The sequence below is a fragment of the Drosophila teissieri genome, unplaced genomic scaffold, assembly GCF_016746235.2.
Source record: "Drosophila teissieri strain GT53w unplaced genomic scaffold, Prin_Dtei_1.1 Segkk7_quiver_pilon_scaf, whole genome shotgun sequence".
In the NCBI taxonomy this organism is placed as follows: Eukaryota; Metazoa; Arthropoda; class Insecta; order Diptera; family Drosophilidae; genus Drosophila; species Drosophila teissieri.
This window is the reverse complement of record NW_025225038.1, coordinates 666,713-687,552: the sequence shown is the minus strand read 5'-3', so window position 1 is coordinate 687,552 and position 20,840 is coordinate 666,713. Positions and strand designations below refer to the sequence as shown.

General features: G+C 41.5%; 1 protein-coding gene and 1 pseudogene across 3 annotated transcripts; both read right to left on the bottom strand.

Annotated features, from left to right (window-relative positions):
* Positions 1 to 688: 688 nt before the first annotated feature.
* On the bottom strand, positions 689 to 5,196 carry LOC122625791 (annotated as a pseudogene).
* Positions 5,197 to 16,974: 11,778 nt separating this feature from the next.
* Positions 16,975 to 18,674, bottom strand: LOC122625778 (TBC1 domain family member 20). Of its 3 annotated transcripts, none has more exons than XM_043805828.1 (4): positions 18,323 to 18,671; positions 17,486 to 18,267; positions 17,322 to 17,431; positions 16,975 to 17,269 (listed from the first exon to the last, which is right to left on the bottom strand). In XM_043805828.1, exons 1-4 carry the CDS (start codon positions 18,369 to 18,371, stop codon positions 17,068 to 17,070), a joined length of 1,143 nt encoding a protein of 380 aa, XP_043661763.1. In that variant the 5' UTR covers positions 18,372 to 18,671; the 3' UTR covers positions 16,975 to 17,067. The 3 variants fall into 3 exon arrangements, with proteins under 3 accessions (XP_043661763.1, XP_043661762.1, XP_043661764.1); XM_043805827.1 differs by having other exon boundaries at positions 17,483 to 18,267; positions 18,323 to 18,670; XM_043805829.1 differs by lacking the exons at positions 16,975 to 17,269; positions 17,322 to 17,431 and having other exon boundaries at positions 17,495 to 17,562; positions 17,930 to 18,267; positions 18,323 to 18,674.
* Positions 18,675 to 20,840: the final 2,166 nt, after the last annotated feature.

Here is a 20,840-nt window from a genome sequence, read left to right as displayed (position 1 = left end):
CAGCGCGGAGCTTTAGGAACCTCGCGCACTTCTGAAGAGGATGGATACCGCGGCAGACTCGGCAACGGTAGGATTGAGTACCTCGGGTACGTCTGCTCTCCAAGGCACGAGCACTGCGTTCGTTTCGTTGACGAGGGACCATGCTGCGGGTAGTTGAATGGCGAAAGGAGATCGAAAACGAAATGAAAAAGAATGGATGATTAGTGATAGTGAACTACAACTAAGGACGAGAGGCGCGCCTATTTATTGTGGAGATTCGGAAGACTCCGTCGGCAAAAGCACCACTTTTGCCACTGGACGTTTAACAACTCCACGTGCAGTACGGATATTTACTACACGGACGTTGCCGTCGGCTCCTGGGAAGACAGACTCAATTCTGCCGAGCCGCCACTCATTAGAGGGTAAGTTGTCGTCCTTGATGACGACCATGTCATCGATGCGAAGATTTTTGGACGGGGCCTGCCATTTAGTGCGCTTGTGGAGTTCTTTGAGGTACTCTTCTTTCCATCTCACACGGAACTTCTGATGGAGAGCTTTCAAATGCTGCCACCGATTAAGAATGGATTTCGTTTCTCCCTTTACTTCGGGTTCCACCGTGGATATAAGATGTCCCCCCACAAGGAAATGACCTGGCGTCAGAGCCAGCAAATCTGTCGGATCATCAGACATAGGAGAGAGCGGCCTGGAGTTAAGACACGCTTCTATTTTTGCCAAGAGCGTGGAGAGCTCTTCGAACGTGTACCTTCGTGTGGCAGTGCATTTGTAAAATAGCGTCTTAAAACTTTTTACGCCTGCTTCCAAAGGCCTCCCATATGGGGTGCCCCCGGAGGCATAAATTGCCATTGCATCTCTTGATGACTATAGGCATTCGTCACCGACTCTTTTACGGCTTGCAGGAAATCGCGGGAAAGCAGGGTGACAGCAGACTTGACGTGGACACCCTCTTCTGGATACAAAACGAACGAAAGCGGCAAGAAACTTTTCGGTCGTTAAGTCAGATGTAGGCTCTAAATGGATGGCCTTGGTGGAGAAACAAACAAAAACTAACACATACCTTTTTGTAATAAGACATGCTTTTCCCATATAGTTCTTTATATCGAACGGACCGGCGTAATCCATGCCAGTATACGTGAATGGTCGGGAGAACGATGCTCTTTCTTTGGGCAGGACACCCATCAGTTGGCTTTGCAACCGCTTTTTGTGGATCACACATACTTTGCACGAATTTACTACTGCTTTCATCAGGTTCTTAATTCTCGGAATCCAGTATTTCGACCGGATGAGGCGCACCATTAACTGGTTACCACCATGGAGAGTAATGCAATGTGTGAAATTCGCAAGGAGGCGAGAAAGCAGGCAGTTATACGGAAGAATCACTGGATGCCGTTCATTGTATTGAAGGCTTTCGGAAGCCGCCACACGGCCGCACGCCCTGATCAGTCCTTGCGGATCTAGAATCGGGTTCATGCTTAGGATGAAACTTGAACTTGGCACTGGACGCTTTTCACTTAGGCAGTGATATTCCACAGGGAATTCTCTGCGCTGAGTGTTCGGAATTAGGAACCGCTCGGCAGCGGCGATTTCAGTGGCCAGCAAATGCACATCAGATGGAGATGACTGCTTCCTGCACCGCTGTATGAAGCGATGACCATAAGCAAGGACCCGTAGAGCTTTCTCTAGCTTGGAAAAACGTGCCAACAACTCTTCAGAAGGAGCTTTTGCGAGATGGACTTTCAGAGCACGCTTCTCCAGGTCGGTCACCGGAGCGTTGTTGACCTGAGTTGGCCATTGGTTGCGTGGATTTTGCAACCAAGTCGGCCCGTGCCACCATAACTGGCTATCGGCTAGATCTTGGAGGGAAACTCCTCTACTTGCCAGGTCAGCTGGATTATGCTCAGATTGAACATTAAACCAATTCTCTGTTTTTGTGGCCTGGGCGATCTTCGTCACCCTATTGGCTACAAATGTGGTCCACTGGCACGCTGGCTTGCTTAATCATGCAAGCACCATTGTGGAGTCCGTCCAGCAGTAAAGTTCGGAGTTGATCGTAGGCATCTGCGGAATGATGGCTGAAGCCATTTCGGAAAGCAATAACGCTCCGCACAGCTCCAGTCTTGGGAGCGAAACCGTTTTGACTGGTGCTACCCGGGTTATCGCGGTTAGGAGTTGCCCCATAATGGTGCTGCCCACTTCTACGCGGACATATATAGCCGCCCCATAAGCCTTTTGCGATGCATCGCAAAAGCCATGATGCTCGACCTTGAAATCTGGATGAAACGAGAGCCAGCGTGGAATGCGTATCTGCTCTAAAACCTAATAACTTTGGAGAAAATTAAGCCATTGCTCAATTAAGCTTCTTCCGTGGAGTCCGCTCGGGCTAGAACATCATCCACATACATGAAATTTCGAATGATATTGCTAGCTTTTGGATGGCTGAGTTCTTCGTCAGCTGCTAGCTGCTGCAGTACTCGGATGGCCAGGAAAGGCGCGCAATTGACTCCAAAGGTTACTGTTTTCAATTCGAAATCTCTGAGTTCCCCTCTATTGTTTCGGAAAAGTATACGTTGGAATAGAGTGTGTTTCGGATCTACCCAGATCTGCCGATACATCTTTCCGATATCGGCGCTAAACACGTATCGGAAATAGCGCCACTTCACAATTTGAATGGTCAAGTCGGACTGTAAGACAGGGCCAGCATGAAGGATATCATTTAAACTGGTACCATTCGATGAAGGGCGGGAGGCATTGAATACTTCACGGAGTATAGTAGTTACGCTCTCCGGTTTTAAGACGGCGTGATGTGGCATATAATAGGCGTTGCAATCATGGGTAGGAAGAACTTGTCGCATGTGCTTTAAGTCGAGATATTCCTGGATCACCGAATCGTATCTCGCTTTTAAGGCCTCATCTCTTTTTAGACGCTGCTCATTTCTTAAAAACTGAGCCAACGCGAAAGACCTGGAATGCCCTAACCCGGAACCCTGGGTCGCGAAAAGGCAGAGTAACGACATATTTGCCGCACTCGTTTCTCGTGGTCGTTTGAAGGAAATTCTACTCGCACATGGAATCGGACTCTTTTACCAACTTTGTTGGTATATTCTCCACCTCCCAACATTTTGTGAGTAGTTTGTCCAGTAAATTATCGTACGCGTGGGAGATCTGCGTCGAATAGGAGAAAATTCTGCTTTGTGCTGAGGCTGACACTGACCCAGTTAGTACCCAGCCGAAAATGGTCTCTTGCCCCAAGAGAGAGCCACAGATGTTGGTTTTTGCTCCACTCAGACGCACCGAAGGCAGAGTGTCGGCTTCGATAAGGACATCTATTTGTGCGTTCTCATAGAATTTTGGATCCGCCAGTAGAAAATCGGGACGACCCCGAAGGAAATTTTGCGGAATTGGGTAGGAAGGCAGATTTCCGGCTAGTTGAGGGAGGACATCGGCCAACGTCTCCAACTGCAACGCGGACCTAGTCGGAGATCGGATGGTGAAACTGCAGAGCTTTTTGGACTGATACTGTTTGGTTTAAGCCTGAGACTTGGGCTTGAACCACCTGGAATGGCAATCTAATTAGATTGAACAGTCGCTCGGTTATGAATGTTGCCTCTGATCCGGAGTCGATCAGGGCGCGTGCCTTAAAGTTAGTGCCAAGATGGGAAATATTGATTACGGCAGTGCCAAGAAGCTCTTGAGCCCGTGGCGAAATAATTTTGAACACCGGCTGGCTCATTTGGAACGAAATTGGCCCGATTAGCAGAAATTGGCCTTGCAGGATTTGAAGGACTTGAATTGGAAAAGGGGTTGTTTCGGTGCAACAACGTGTGATGCCTACCACGGCAAGTAAAACAATTGCGCGTGCTTTTGCACTCACGAAGCTGATGTTCCTTTGCAAAGCAGTTTAAGCATAACTGCTTCCGTTTAATGTAGGCTGACCGGTCGTCAACCGACATTTGGAGAAAACGCGGACATACACGGACAGGATGGTTTTCCTTGTTGCACAAGTCGCAACTTTTCGATTTTGGAGCCACTTTCGTCTCATAGGAATTTAGTTTTCTAGAGGGCCCACTTGAGTTCATCGCTTTGGAGTGCGACTGACTTGGTACGGACGGTCTCACATCATCATCGATGGCCTCTAGGGTTCGATGACGTTCTGTGAGGAAGGTGTTCAGCTCTACCCATGTCGGGATGTCGGCTTTCTTATGGAGCGACTGCTCCCATAAGGAGAGAGCTATCTTCGGGAGCTTGGATGAACACAGATATACCAGCAGGCAGTCCCAGTTCTCAGTGTTGATGCCTGACATTTCTAAGGCAGTCAAACAACCCTGAACAGTACTTTGCAGTACCTTAAAGGCCGCCCCAGATTCCTGTGGTATCGACTGCACATTAAACACGATTTTCAATTGGTTGTTTACCAACAATCGTTTATTTTCGAAACGCTCTGTTAGGTTCACCCACGCAGAGCGGAAACCCTCGTTGGTGAGAGGCGAAATCGAAACGATGGCATGCGCGTCGCCACTTGTTTTGGCATTTAAATGGAATAACTTTTAAACCGGAGTCAGCCGTGGATTATTGATATAAATGGCTGTGAAAAGATCCCGGAAAGTCAGCCAGCGAAGATAGTCGCCTGCGAAAACTTCTGTATCGCAAGGAGGCAACCGACAGCCAGAGGAAATGTAGGCCTGGGGCGCAGCGTTCGCGGCTGGGATGGACTGAGACGTGCCTTGCTCGATTTTATCAACGAGCTGGGCAACACACCTTTCATAGACTGAATAGCAATAACTGTATTTAGCCCTTAGAATAGGCATGTTGCCTGCTGCCGCTTCGCCTAGTGACACAAGGCACTCTGAGCAGATGTCGAATTCCTTTTCAACCTTGTCCCATAGGGTTCGGACTTGGTCGCGACGGACGCTAAGCATCGTGACGGTTGGAGCTGTGGATTCCGGAGTGTTAATCTGAGCCTCAAATTCGCTTAAGCGGTAAGAAAGCGAAATGAATTTGGCTAGCGCTAGATCGGAAGCAGCCATATTTTTAGCTGTGCGCTGTACTGTGGCTTTAAATGGAGTAGCACAGGCGTCGGAAATCTGCGTAGGCGTTTTCACCGAAATGCTTAGAAATTCTTGGACTCTTGGGCCCTTGTGGTGCAAAAATAGACCTGGGTTTGTCAGCGGACAATTTCTTCTTATCGTCCCCGTTGGGCATAATCGAAGAAAAGCGAAATGGAAAGGAAGCGGTTTTGGAGCACGGTTACACTTTTGAAAATGTGGACAGATTCCTTAGACTGCGCTTAATAAATTTAAGCTTTCCGCCGTGAACGGTATAAAGCAGCGGAAAAAGACCGTATAGGATGTAACGGATGAGAAAGTGGTGTAAAATTTACGAAGTGGAAACGCCGTAGTTTCGACTAATTGGACAGCTGACTCGGAGTGAACAGCGAATTGTATAAATGACCGGTGATTTATGGTAATTAGGTCCACCTGATTTACGGTTGGAACACGGTAAAAAAAAATGTTTATTAGAACGTAGAAAATGTTTTTTTTTTTGTTTACAACTGAAAACGGAGAAATTGGAATGGTGGAATTGGAATCTTTTCTCCGCGTTGTAAGTACTTCTAAACACAAACACAAATGAATGTCCAAGCAATACAGGAAAAAATATTTGTCGGGTGAACGACTTATATTTGGCGGTCGTATTATTTATTTATGGATGAAAAAATTGTCTTGTAGTTTTTAAATTTTTTTTTGAAAATTTAAAAAATAATTAAATAAATATTAAAAATTTATTTGTTAAAAAAGAAAAAACCGCTTTAAGTTTATTGCTCGGAAATTGATTTGGAAATTTATGGAAAAAATTTATGGAAAACAAAACGCCTTTCCCGTGTCGGCACTTGGAAAAAAATTTATTTGTGGTTTGGATTTGCCGACGGGAAACAATTTACACTTTGGTATATGTGTAAAAGGAATGCAGATAATATGCGCAATGTATGTCGGTAATATATGTGGATGTAATATATGTAATGTATATGTGATATATGTATGTGGGTGTAATATATGTAATGTATGTGGATGTTGTATATGTTGATGTAATATATGTTGATGTAATATATGTTGATGTAATATATGTTGATGTAATATATAGAACTGGCGGGTATAGTTTAATTCATATTTTATTTGGAATGGCCAGAGGGTATGTGTTGTTTATTTTGTTATTGTATTCTTCGATAGCAAATTGTATTAAGTGGACTGCGGAGTTAAAGAAAAAATGTGTTGCGAAAAGAATTTGGCTTGAGTTGGAGACAGTGAAACGAGAACAGAATTTTCGCCACATTTGGCAGAGCTTTGGACTTAGAAATTTTCACTGAACTTGGCACAAATTATTTTTACTTTTTCACATTTGGAATTTTGCACTTTTCGGACTGGATGAATATTCAAATATATTCGGAAATTTGGAATTTTCACGAATGAGGGTGAAAGGAGAACGGTGGGTAATATGGTGGCGCAAGTAGGAATGAATAAGTACTTTTCTTTAATTGCCTTTTGTCTGAGAAATCCGTTAGATTTGACAATAAATCTTACAGCAAATTGAAAGAAAATGGATTTTCGAACCTTTTGCTGCAGACCGGAATGGAATTGAAATTTCGTACTTATCGTGTAATTTGTTCGCTGGTGGACAAACTTGAAAATCCAGGTGACCCGGCTCGAAGGACCAAAATGTTGGGTGTGATGGGGGTTGCTGTCTTAAAATTTTCAAAATCGGCTGAAATAGAAAACATTCGAAAGGACAAACACTTGACTTTTGTTTATTCGTTAGTAATAGTTTTTACACTGAAGCTTATTCTAATTAGCTAGGCTCTCTCAAGCGCAGCGGAGACAGGGTTGCCAAGATCACGCAACAAATATCCGCCGATCTAGCCAGTCGAGACGTATCCCTACATGAATTGGCAGGTAATCATCTCTGGTGGCACGGAGCTTGTAGCCATAAACAAGGCCCACGAGAGCTATGGCCAGCGCAAAAGCGACACTCATCCAGTGACAGAGCTAGAGCAGCGCGCGGTTAAAGTGCAAGGCCTGTCTATCGACTTCCTCGAACGTTTTTCCAAATTGGACAAGATCTATCGAGTTCTGGCATGTTCTACGATTCCTTAAGCGCTGCCGAAAGGGCTCGATACCGCCCAATTCACGGCCCACTAGTGAAGAAGTCCGAAAGGCAGATAGAACTGTGATCTCCATTTCGAAATAAAGAAGCGGGAGTAAAAAGTATCAAAACCCTTTTCTATAAATCTACGTCCGCCCGCAAGTACACGTTTGAGGACCTGGCGACGTTTCACGCTAAGATCCGGGCTTGTCTCAATTCCAGACCCCTCTTCACGATGTCCGAAGATCCCTCAGATGGCCCTCACACCAGGCCATTTCCTTATTGGAGGGCCGTTGCTTTGTCTCGGCTGAGACCGAAATAAAAGGCGAAACCAAGTCGATGGCATCATCTCAAGCCCCGTTTTGCTTCTTTTCTTGACAGACAAAATTTTCTAGAATGGCTCCTCGACCTCGTGCCACCCTGTCCTTGGAGCGTCGACGAACCTGAGGTATTCAATCCTACCGCTGCCTAGTATGCGCAAGGGACAAATTTGACAATATTCGTCTCACGGACGATCACTTCGAGCGCTGAATATTCACACCAGAAGGGCGCGAAGTTCTGGCTGGCAGTTAGAGCGGCCAACGCTTGCGCGCGAGCTTTTGCTACGCTCTCTTCGACGGCTTTGTTACGTGGTGCTGACTGCGCTGCTGAGTGCTAGACACTTGGCTAGGAATTGCTGTTGTACGCGGACTCAAGGTAACCAACTCAATGTAACTCAAGGTCACGCACGCGGTGCCTTTCTTAGATTGGGCACGCCTGCTCAAAAATTATCAAACTCGCCGGGCAACGCTAGGGTCTGGTCTCGATTCGCGGTGTATATAGACCTTCATTAACCGTTAATTGATGTCTGCAGTCTCCACGACCAAAGTCCGCGGTTTTACAGTTGGCCTGGTCCAAGGTCCAGCTTGGTATCGTTGCTTCTCTAAAATCGACACGCAGACACTTTATGTTCTACTGTTGTCATGCTCTAATTCGTGCCGTCTCACTTACACTCTCTACTTTCTTTTTCTCCACACTCGGTTCCTCCACACTTTCGTTTTCCAATTGATCTCCAGACTTTGTGTTTTCAAACTTTTCTTTTTGGACTGTCGTTACTACGCTTTGATTGGTTGCTTAACTGGCAAGAGGCAGGCCATTCCTTCGCAGTTGACATCTGCATTTGCGCTGAGTTTTAACTCTTCATTTTTTTTAGACCCGCATGAAAGCTGATACATAAAATGAATTTTCTTATTTTTTGTCGCCTTTTTTATGCCGTATTACCTTAGGAACTTGCGATGAACTTGTGTTATATATTAAAAATTTATGTTTGTAAATTTTGTTTGTAAACATGCCAACTTTGGATACACAATTTAACAGCACTATCTTTGTTATCCAATGCTGCGTTAGTATCTAAGTTGCGGTTTCTGCTGAGTGATTTGTGCATAAGCAAAATTTGTCTACAACAATCAAAAATTAAAGGCAGTGAACATTAAAGCCAAATAACGGAAGCTGCCGCTAATTCTTCTTTGGGCTCATCTTCAAGCTTGAACGGAATTGGTTGTTGTTGCCATGCCTGCTGAAAATTCTGGAAACGTTACCGATGATGAAAATATGGTGACATTCTTGAGGAACATGGCGACTGCAATATATAATAGAATGAACCGATTAGCAGATTCTTTGTCAAGTTTTGCGTTAACTTTTGCTCAACACTCAACATTTAGCTCTCCGTTCGAATGTGGCTATCAGCAGCGTTCTCTGTGGAATAGGGCACCATCGCTGCCCCTCTTGAGCTTCCGAAAATCGCTGGACGCTATGATAGCTGGCCGGACTTTTATTCTATGTTTATGACGATAATAGATAGTCATCCTGACCTCACAACCATTGAGAAGCTACAGCATCTACGATCCTGTCTGAGCGACACGGCATTGGAAACCATTTGCTCATTGCAAATTTCAGAGGGCAACTATGCGATAGCTTTGGAATTGTTACAAAACAGATTTGCTAATCGGCGTTTAGTTTTTCAGGGCTGATGCTTTCTGAAATTTCGGATAAATTAAACGCTCATATTCGTTCGCTAAATGGAATGGGTTTAACCAAACAAATCGCTGGATGCATTAACGCCCAAGTTCTTGTCCAAAAGCTCGATCCGGCGAGTCAGGCGAAATAGGAGGAGCATTTAGAGGATCCAGTTTTCAAAAATTCTGTTAATACGTGGGAATCAATGGCATCGTTTCTGAAGCAGCGATGCAGGACGCTGGAAAACAGCGGATCTAAGCACCACACCCTGTTTCAACTGGGAATCTTGGCCTCGCCTTCACCACATGAAAGATCACAGCCTGGAGACACGCTTGTTTCTGACTCACATCAAGCCGTAGAACCCTCTGCCTTGCCTGGAGCGCCTGCTGCTCCTCTTCCACAGGATCATGGTCAAAATGTTGTGCTCCTAGCCCCTATGAAGAACCGTTCAGAAATCTTCGTTCCTTGCCGTGCTCTGCTCGACTCTGAATTTCAAATGTACCTTATAACATCCCGATTCGCAGACCAACTTAAACTTGAGAAGTTAAAATCGGCTGCTAGTGTTACTGGAAGTCTTAAGACAGATGTATACAGGTCAGTAAACATTTCAATGCGATCTCCAACGTCTAACTACTCGGCCGACATCACTGCTGTTATTACCTCCAATGTTATTGAAAGTCAGCTCTCTTAAACATTGACATTTGCAACTGGAACATTCCCAAAATTCTTAAGCTCGCGGACGCAGAGTATTTTCGTTCTCAACGCATAGACTTACTTAATTGCGCCAGTCTCTTCTACGAACTGATGTGCGTCGGTCATTTAGCTCTCCGTTCGAATGTGGCTATCAGCAGCGTTCTCTGTGGAATAGGGCACCATCGCTGCCCCTCTTGAGCTTCCGAAAATCGCTGGACGCTATGATAGCTGGCCGGACTTTTATTCTATGTTTATGACGATAATAGATAGTCATCCTGACCTCACAACCATTGAGAAGCTACAGCATCTACGATCCTGTCTGAGCGACACGGCATTGGAAACCATTTGCTCATTGCAAATTTCAGAGGGCAACTATGCGATAGCTTTGGAATTGTTACAAAACAGATTTGCTAATCGGCGTTTAGTTTTTCAGGGCTGATGCTTTCTGAAATTTCGGATAAATTAAACGCTCATATTCGTTCGCTAAATGGAATGGGTTTAACCAAACAAATCGCTGGATGCATTAACGCCCAAGTTCTTGTCCAAAAGCTCGATCCGGCGAGTCAGGCGAAATAGGAGGAGCATTTAGAGGATCCAGTTTTCAAAAATTCTGTTAATACGTGGGAATCAATGGCATCGTTTCTGAAGCAGCGATGCAGGACGCTGGAAAACAGCGGATCTAAGCACCACACCCTGTTTCAACTGGGAATCTTGGCCTCGCCTTCACCACATGAAAGATCACAGCCTGGAGACACGCTTGTTTCTGACTCACATCAAGCCGTAGAACCCTCTGCCTTGCCTGGAGCGCCTGCTGCTCCTCTTCCACAGGATCATGGTCAAAATGTTGTGCTCCTAGCCCCTATGAAGAACCGTTCAGAAATCTTCGTTCCTTGCCGTGCTCTGCTCGACTCTGAATTTCAAATGTACCTTATAACATCCCGATTCGCAGACCAACTTAAACTTGAGAAGTTAAAATCGGCTGCTAGTGTTACTGGAAGTCTTAAGACAGATGTATACAGGTCAGTAAACATTTCAATGCGATCTCCAACGTCTAACTACTCGGCCGACATCACTGCTGTTATTACCTCCAATGTTATTGAAAGTCAGCTCTCTTAAACATTGACATTTGCAACTGGAACATACCCAAAATTCTTAAGCTCGCGGACGCAGAGTATTTTCGTTCTCAACGCATAGACTTACTTAATTGCGCCAGTCTCTTCTACGAACTGATGTGCGTCGGTCAAGTTAAGCTTCTGCCGGAATTTCCGCTAATGCAACAGACTCAGTTAGGCTGTGTTATTTCTGGAGTTTTCAGTCGCTCAGATCTCATATACTCCATAACTGATTGGCAACCTACAGCATCAACGGTGTTCTGGAATTCCGTCAAAGATCCTCTCTGGGAAATCCTTCGCACACTATAGGATCAGGACAGCCATCTAGCTTACGTGCCTAGCTTTCAAGATCGGTTGACCAAGATGGCCTTCCTCGAGTATATGGGCAGCTGGAGAAACCTCCTTGGAGTCAGTGACCAAAATCCAAAGGATCATACAGCAGCAGGATCGACGAAGCGCGCAGTGAATGAGCTTAAGAATTCTGTTGAAAGCCACGCTTACAACGGGGGAAGTATGTAGGGTCTCGCAGTTGCCAGAAATTCCTAAATTTGTTATTTGTAAACATGCCAACTTTGGGATACATAGTTCAACAGCATTATTTTTGTTATCTTTGCAGATCAGCTGCGTGAGCATCTAAGCTCTTTCCATTCGCGCTCTCTCTTTTTTATTACTCTCGTACCTACACCTTTGGTTTAGCGTTCTACTGTTCGCTCTGCAATTAAGTCGCTCTGCATTCAATTCTCTCGTTTCGTTGCCCCCCAAGCATGCACATCGCTGCCAAATTTCTCGAGGAAAAATAAATTAAGTCGCTTGAATTCGCTACCATAAAAACGTCTTTCATTTTGCAAAAAAGTCTAATAAAAATTGTGGTCAACTTATATAACATTTGTATGTTAGAATTTTTTTATATCTGAAGGGACCTGGGACCTGATTAGAAGGAGGAACAATCTGAAGCCTCTGGCAGAGCAGAACTGTGCAGAGCTGGGAAAAAAACGGCCAGAAAGGACAAACGAGCGCTACTGGATAGACTTGCGACAGACGTAGAACGAGCAGCCGGCGAGAACATCATGCGCTCGTTTTACCAGCAGATTGCACGGATTGCCGGAACCCACCACAGACGGAACCAGTCAGTCAGAGACCTAGAAGGCAACCTCATATCCAATGACGATGCACAGATCCGGATGTGGCGCCAACACTTCGTGGGAATTATCCACACCACATCACCAAACGTGGCTACGGACTACAGAATCATTGCGACACCAAGTGGGAATACCAGGATACCCTCTGCACCCCCAAATGTAAGAGAGATCGTGAATGCATTAAGGAAGCTGAAGCACAAAAGGGCAGCCGGCGAGGACAACATACCAGCCGAACTGCTTCAAGTTGACCCTCAGCTGATGGCTGATACGCTGCATTCACATTTCGCACGCATATGGGAAGGCGAGACTGTGCCTGACTCCTGGAAAAGCGGAATCATCGTGAAGCTCCCCAAGAAAGGCGACCTTAGCGACTGCAACAACTGGTGAGGGATAACACTGCTCAACACTAACTATAAAATCCTAGCTACACTACTGAACGAACGCCTTCAGGAAAAAATTGAGCCAACAATCCGAGACGCAGGCAGGCTTCAGACCACACAGGAGTTGCGTAGACCAGCCAAACACACTACGCATAATTACCGAGCAAGCTGTGGAATGGAGAGCCCCGCTTTACCTCCTGTTCATCGACTTCAAGAAGGCATTCGACTCAGTTGGAAGGGCAGCTATATGGCGATCACTTGCAAGGAAAGGTGTACCTGCTAATCTCATCGCTATCATCAAATCGATGTATGACGATGCCAACCTGGCGGTACTGCACAACGGGAAGAAAGTGCACCTTTCCAGACGAACACCGAAATTCGGCAAGGATGCCCGCTATCACCTCTACTCTTCAACATCGTGGTCGACGAGTTAAAGAGCGAAGTATGCTCGTTTAAGCTCGAACGACATCTGTCTTATCTCTCACTGACGGCGACACAAAGGAAAAGTGACAACCTCGTCAGGATAGCTAGCAGCGTAGGACTAGAGATAAACGTAGCAAAAACAAAAGCTATGCGCTTCAACCACTCCAACCAAGGAAACATCAACATACATGGGAACCCAATCGAGTTCGTCACCAGCTTTCCATACCTTGGCACCATCTTATCCAACAGTGGAGGAGCGGATGATGATGTCTCGAGTCGTCTTGGCAAAGCCCGCTCAGCATTTGGGAGACTATACCGCATACGGAGAGACCGACAAATCAGCCGACGAACAAAGCTCCGGATCTACAATGCGTGTGTGAAATCCATACTGCTATACGGTAGTGAGACATGGCTCGCAACGAATAAAATAACGCAGAAGCTGCAGGTCTTCAGCAATAAATGCCTGAGAATCATATGTGGGGTATTCTGGCCAAACAGAATAGCCAACGCAGAGCTGTGGCGCGTTACGTGCGTGCCCCCGATAGGAAGGCCAAGAGCAACATGGAGAAGAACCGCTCAACAAGAACTTACCCAAATAAACATCACATGGGAAAATGCTAAACAGACAGCACAAAACAGAGTTAGATGGAAGGCTCTCGTAGAAGCCCTACGTTCCCGAGAGGAATAGCAAGGAATTAAAAAAAAAATACTAGAATTCTTATACCCGTTACTCGTAGAGTTTGTCGTTTCATGTTGCCACGCCCACTCTAACGCCCACAAACCGCCCAGAACTACACGCCCACATTTTTAAAAAATGTTTTGATATTTTTCCATTTTTGTATTAGTCTAGTAAATTTCTATCGATTTGCCAAAAAACTTTTTGCCTCGCCCACTCTAACGCCCACAAACGGCTCAAAGCTGCCACGCCCACACTTTTGAAAAAAGTTTTGATATTTCTTAATTTTTGTATTAGTCTTGTAAATTTCTATCGATTTGCCAAAAACCTTTTTCCCACGCCCACTCTAACGCCCACAAACCGCCAAAAACTGTCAGTGTTAATGACTCTCCTTCGCACTTCAAATAGCTGAGTAACGGGTATGAGATAGTTGGGGAACTCGACTATAGCGTTCTGTCTTGTTTTTTTGTACACATGCCAATAGTCATGTTACACATTTATTGGTGTCCGTTCATCGCCAGGTGCACTGCCGTGCGACGTCGTCAGAAAGTATTGACTGCCAAGAGCTCAAACTCTTACCATATCTTATCAAAACATAAGAACCAAGAACAACGAAAGCTTAAATATGAATTAGTGTGACACCGTATCTTTAACGGCTCAACAGTGTAGAACACATAACGCGGTATATGCTTATACATTGCACGTTAAAATGAAAATGAATTTAGAAATCAAATATTAAAAGAATTTATTAAAAGCCATCACTGGATTAGGCAAAAACAAAAAGAAATTCGTAGAAAAAAAAAAGACCATTTAGTTTGAAAATCAAAGTTTTTCCTGCATCAGCTCACAACAGGACAAAAAATATGCTCAAGTTAAAGATTGCGACGTGTTCATCCTGTTTGGAATAAGTGTTTAAAACAATTTTCATTCCCGGGAGGAGACAGTCTCAAAAGATAGCGATGTCGTGTCCTAAGTGAAAGGTCGTGATTTCATGGTCAAGTTCAATAGAAGTCCAGAGAGCGCAGAGGGCACATCTTCTTTCCGATCCCGTACAGATCCTCCGGGATTGCAGAGTCCTGGACAGGAATGATGTGGTGCATGCAAAAGGACACCTCGTGAATAAAGATCCACTTTTCAAACCAAAAGACAGCAAGAGGGCGCTTTGTGAAGGAAGACCTTCTTTTCAAATCAAGATGAGCAGCAAGGAGTCCAAAGCCTCTGACAATACAGCAAATGTAATCAACACCGTGAAAGTAATCGACAACAAGGACGAGATCCTAGGCGTACAACATACCCTTGATTTCATCGCAGTGTTTTTGGTGTTGCTGACAATTAGGCCCGTGCGCAGGGCGGGATTTTGGGGGTTGTAACCCCCCCCCATGGAGAATTTTTCCACATCAATTTTTATGAACAATATAGCACTTTTTATACAAAAGTGCAAATAACTAGACAATTCATACTTAATTGTCAGAATTTGATTTTTCAGTGCCAACATTTTAAAATATGGACAGAAATTAATATTGAAAAAAAATTTATTTCGATATTATATTCCAAAGTTTTGAAAAAGTTTTTTCTGTACCCCGCAGAGTCAACTTATTAACAAATTGTAACTGAAAAAATGTACGTTACGTTATAATACGATTAAAAATGTTTGTTTTTCATAATATATTTTTTATATTATATTCACATAATATATGTAAGTAAGTGGATGATTCCTGCGCACGGGCCTGCTGACAATAAAGAAATTAGTAAAGATCAATAAGCGGTCAGTGCATCGGCGTCGTGACCACCAGCATACATTGGAAAAGATTGTATCCACCATCCCGCACCCTTAATAATTCACATCGTAAAAGACGGTGTCCGCTTAGCATATATGAGCAGTGCAGTGACAATGATAATCAGCAAATTAAACTCACATAATTACAGCCGGCAAACAAGCATACAAAAATAGTGCCCCTATGCATTTATTTTACGAATGCCAGCAAAAATAAAATAAATCCCAAAACAAGTATTTAAGTAATTTGAGAATCAGATAGGTGTATATATATATAGCTATATATATTTACAAACAATATTTACTTGTGTATTATGTTTTGTTTAATCTACAATATTTTGTATGAAAAATTCTAACAGCATGTTTAGTAAAACCCAGGATCCAATTAAAGGGGTATTAGGCATAGAACATATTTTATCGTTAGCCTCTTCCGGGCAATGAATTTCCTTGATAGAAATTAATATTTTTATAAATAAAGATAACTTTTCAGCGGCGTGTATGAGCCTTGTTTTGGATGCACAAAGACAAGCGATGTTTGGACAAGTGCAGCGTTGCCCGGTGGTGAATTTGATACTCTCCGCTAAATCAATTGTTGTTAACTTTTATAGCATTTGTAGACTATCATTTAATTTTTTTTATACATTTATTGGCGTCCGTTCATCGCCAGGTGCACCTCGTCAAAAACTATTGTCTGCCAAGAGCTCAAAATCGTATCATATATCTTATCTTATCCATTTATCAAACGATGCGTCTCACGACATTATAAGTTCTAAAATCTGAACGAAATACATAAAGTACAATTTTAGTATCAAGTTTATCAGTTAGCTTTTCTTAAACTTAATATTGACAAAGAGCTCATAACAAAACAATAGTTAGCTTACCGTTTTTATACCCGTTACTCGTAGAGTAAAAGGGTATACTAGATTCGTTGAAAAGTATGTAACAGGCAGAAGGAAGTGTTTCCGACCATATAAAGTATATATATTCTTGATCAGGATCAGTAGCTGAGTCGATCTGGCCATGTCCGTCTTTATATGGTCGGAAACGCTTCCTTCTGCCTGTTACATACTTTTCAACGAATCTAGTATACCCTTTTACTCTACGAGTAACGGGTATAATGAGCTTTTTGGACAAATTTTTTACTTTTTAAGATATTTTCAAAGTAGGAGTTACTTAAACAACTTGAAAGACTCTCTGTACCAACTAGTAGATCTAATTGAGTACAATCGACTGCAGGCGTCCAAAATAAGGTCGTCCCCGCATAGTTAGCATGTTGGTCGCGCCGTTCCCGTCAGTATGTGTTGATGTGGCCAGTCTTACTACTAAAGAACTGATTGACTAAAAAGACGAAGCAGACGGTGCTTTCCAAATTTTCTTTTCGGTACACAGTGGTATGTTGAATATTATAGTTATATTTGATTACATTATGCACATCTAAAACAACCTAAACACATTTAAAATTATTTAAAAAAATAGTCAAGTTTACTTTTAATGTTTTGCTTTTCGGTTGAGCGTTTTAATGCGTTATATGATATAGGTTTGATTATTCATTATTTTTAAGTTAGAGATAGTCTAAAACACAAAACCTGAACCCCATTGGTGCAAGACGTTGGTGCCTTAACAAATTATTTTGATTTCTAAAAATACTAAGTAATTGAAAAGTTATATATTTTTAATGTTTAAATATTAGGTGACAGTAAAATTGTACAATGTAAAATTTACAATTTAAATGACAATATTTTCATACTCAGCTTATACCTGCCGCCAAATACTGATTCTTGTAATAATAGGCACATACACCCACAACAATAGAAATAGCTGTCGTCAATATTACCGACTTTGCAGTAGACTTATTTGGAATCCATTGGTTTATGAAAGGAATTATATTCGATGTGACCGGTCGACGTCTTTTTATGATTAAAGCTTCTTCGGTTTTCCTTTGCCTCTTTCTATTACAAAGTACAAATTATGTTTTGAAGTATTAACGTAATTTTTACTTACTCTTGACAAATGAGTTCTTCAACATCTTTCTCAATAACCGTTAAGCTATATTTATTTAAAAGCGAACTGGAGGTCTTTAAAACGTCCTCAAATGGTAAATCTTCTGGTATCTACAAAATATGTTTATAAAATATGTATATATATTTTTAGCTTTGAGATACCACTGATAAGAGACAATGCACCGATGCCATATCACAGTCCTCCTTTAGAATTTCGTCTGAACGATAAAGTAAAATCGCCGCTGTTACAAAAAGAGATGTATAAATAGGAGATGCAAGGAAATAGTCATATAAGCGGACTACAGCTTTATAAGATGTTAAACTATGTCCGAACCATGTCAAATACCACGGTAAGGAAAACAAAGTTCCTACGGTTGAGCTTTGCAAAAACTGATAAAGTTCTGGGTTCTCAAACTTAATGATAGGCCAAATAAACATAAGTCGCCTTTGCGTGGCCTCCATAGTCTCCTGCATACATTCCGAAAAATGTGTTTTAGAGAGCTGCTCCATTATTGCAAAAGCGATTTCTTCGCCAACCACTAGCAAAAATGTTACAGCCACATCATGATAGCCTTGATAATATCTCAAGTTAGGATACTTTTGAATTACTCGTAAAATCAGAACAGTAAGTTGGTCTTGCAGTGCAATTCGCTGCTCGTACGGAATTCCTGGAGGAAATCGTTTTAGAGAACGATTAACATCCAACACCACCTGATTGTATTCTGGGTGGTGTTGCAACTTATCGAGTGTTGGAGCTTGTCCTAAACGGTTTACGTCGACTCCTGCCAACTGCGGCCATAAAATCCTTCGAAAATGGTCATTAACCAATCCGTACGGTGCCAGGGATAACTTCACAAGAACATCAAAGCTAAGATTTTGGTCGAAGTTTTTATGAATTAATTCTTCTATCTCCAACCGTTTTTTGAGCTCATCATTAGATTCCGGACCTACAAATAAATGGTTAGTAAGGTTCTAACGTTCAAACGTATGCATCTTTCTTACATTTTTCAAAATTAAGGGGACGTTGATCATTGTTGATCATATTGCTCATTATTGCAACAGAAGAAAATTTTACATATATGTAACTTCTATTTATTTGTAGTTAGGTCGAGAAATATGATCAAGGCAATATATTTTTTCGGTCAAAATAGCGACTGCACGTCAGCAAAATTTAATTTTGCGATTATAATCACTTGATGTTTTCATTTTAAATCCAAGCAAAACGTGCTAAGTCCTCGACGGAGGCAGGGTATGTAAAATTTTAAGTTCATGAAACTGAGATTAATCACAAAATGGCCAACATCTAGGAGAATCAAATTAAATACAGTATTTTAATGAATACAATAAAATAGTGATGTGAAATATATATCAAAATATCAGTTTATCGATATTTAAAAAAAAAAATATTTTTATATGATACTTTTTCATATGATACATTGAATATCGCTTTTTTTGTAAAATATATTTTTAATGTTTTTTTTTGGTCCCACTGATAAAATTAAGTGAAGGAAAACGGGGGAACATGAGTGCAGCCAAAAGCTATTCTACAGAAGTAATTAACAACAGCGCAACCTGCAATATTTGCAGCAAGTCCATTAAAATGAATATGTTGCGGCTGGTTTTCATCAATCCTTTTGTCGCACTTGAATAATAGGTATAAGTATATGTACATAGTCTAGAAGTGCAAGTTAACAATTTATAAAAATAATTTTTTAAACGCACGAAATTTTTATGATTGTATTAATTATTTGTATAATATTTTCTGACCGGAATTGCGTCTGATTAAAAAATCCTTTATTGCTTTTTATGTTAAATTAAGCTAAAGACACTGTTAATTTTAAAATACATGTAAAAATTAGTTTTATCAAAAATTTAAATGGATTAATTTTGTATTCCTAAATATACTTTTAAAAGTCGACTACCGTGAAACTAGTCGTCTAAAAATGTATTTATTAAAATATAAGAAATGCAGGCATGCTTCGGTAACCGAATTCGTAAGAGTTTAACGATTTCGATTTGAAATCGAAAAATTGGTTCTCCGGTTTTCGGATTCGTAAGAATTTTTTCGATTTGTACAACGGGCACTTTTGTCTGGCCGAAATGAAAGATAATTGCCTCTTTTATATCAAATCAGAGCTTATTTACCTTTAAACTTACCTTTAAAAGTATAAAATAATTCATTAATAAAATTAAAGGAGGGCCAAAATTGTTGTTAAATGGTCAAAGTGGAGTATAAAAGTAATTGCGTACATCGGAATTAAAACTGTGAAATAGGTGGCAGCTCTAGATTTGTTATTTCTGCCTTCCCCTGACTTTAAAACAAGCAATTGCAAATATAAAACGCACTTTTTTAAACAAATCAGGTGTTTAAGCAGCAAAAAGCGATAAGAAACAAAACATTCCAATAGCGAAAACCAGAGCACCTAAAAACGTAATCGAACGATTTGGAACAAATCGAATTTGTAACAAATTACAATTGCCGGGCATACCTGATGATTTCTATGAAATCTCTTTGTTAAAGATGAGAAAGATGGTAACAATACAAAAATTTCGAATTTTCTCCTCTTACAATTACAATATTATTTTATTTATTTATAAATACAATAAAATGAATTCAAAAGACTTAAATCAAAGTAGATATTTATGGAACAAAAACAAAAAGTATTTTATACATAAATACGATGAATAATCGATATATCAATATTTTCGGGTATCTTTTCATTTTGATAATTTTTTTAAAAGTGATTTATCATCGATTAGATATTTTTTTTATGTTTTTAAAAACTTATTTGGTCTTTGCGATTGTGTTTTTGGCAACTTAGTAAATTCTAGTTTTGGTGAAACATTAATTTTCAAACTCGGTGACATCCATGGTGTTGAATCACTGTTGTTGCTGGCCACAAATTTGATCATAACTAAAATTCCATTTGTGTCAAGATATCGTCGAAGAATTTACAACAATTTTGGAACAGCGAGCATTATACATACTTGCTAATTGCAAATGTAATATACATTCACCATATTTTGCAGAATATAGCCTGTACCAGAAACATGAGAGATTATTTCTGGACATATACATTTAAACTGTATAGCCTTTGCATAACCCTAAATATTAAGCTAAACCAATAGATAACGCATTAGACGAGTAACCCGAACATTTGATACCCGTTACTCAGCTTGTGGAAGTGCGAAGGAGAAATTTAATTTTGGAGGTTTTTGTGCGTTAGAGTGGGCGTGACAAAAAGATTTTTGGAAAATTGAGAGAAATTTACAAGACTAACAAAAATGGGTTAAAATAGAAAAAACTTTTTTCAAAAGTGTGGGCGTGGCAGCTTTGGGCGTTAGAGTTGGCGTGGCAACTTGGACCAACAAACTTTGGCTGCGTCTCTGTCTCTGGAGTCTGCATGCTTAATTTCTTTCTAGCTTGTATAGTTCCTGAGATCTTGACGTTTATAGGGACAGACGGACATGGCTAGATCAACCTGATCAAGAATACATTTACTTTATATGGTCGGAAAGG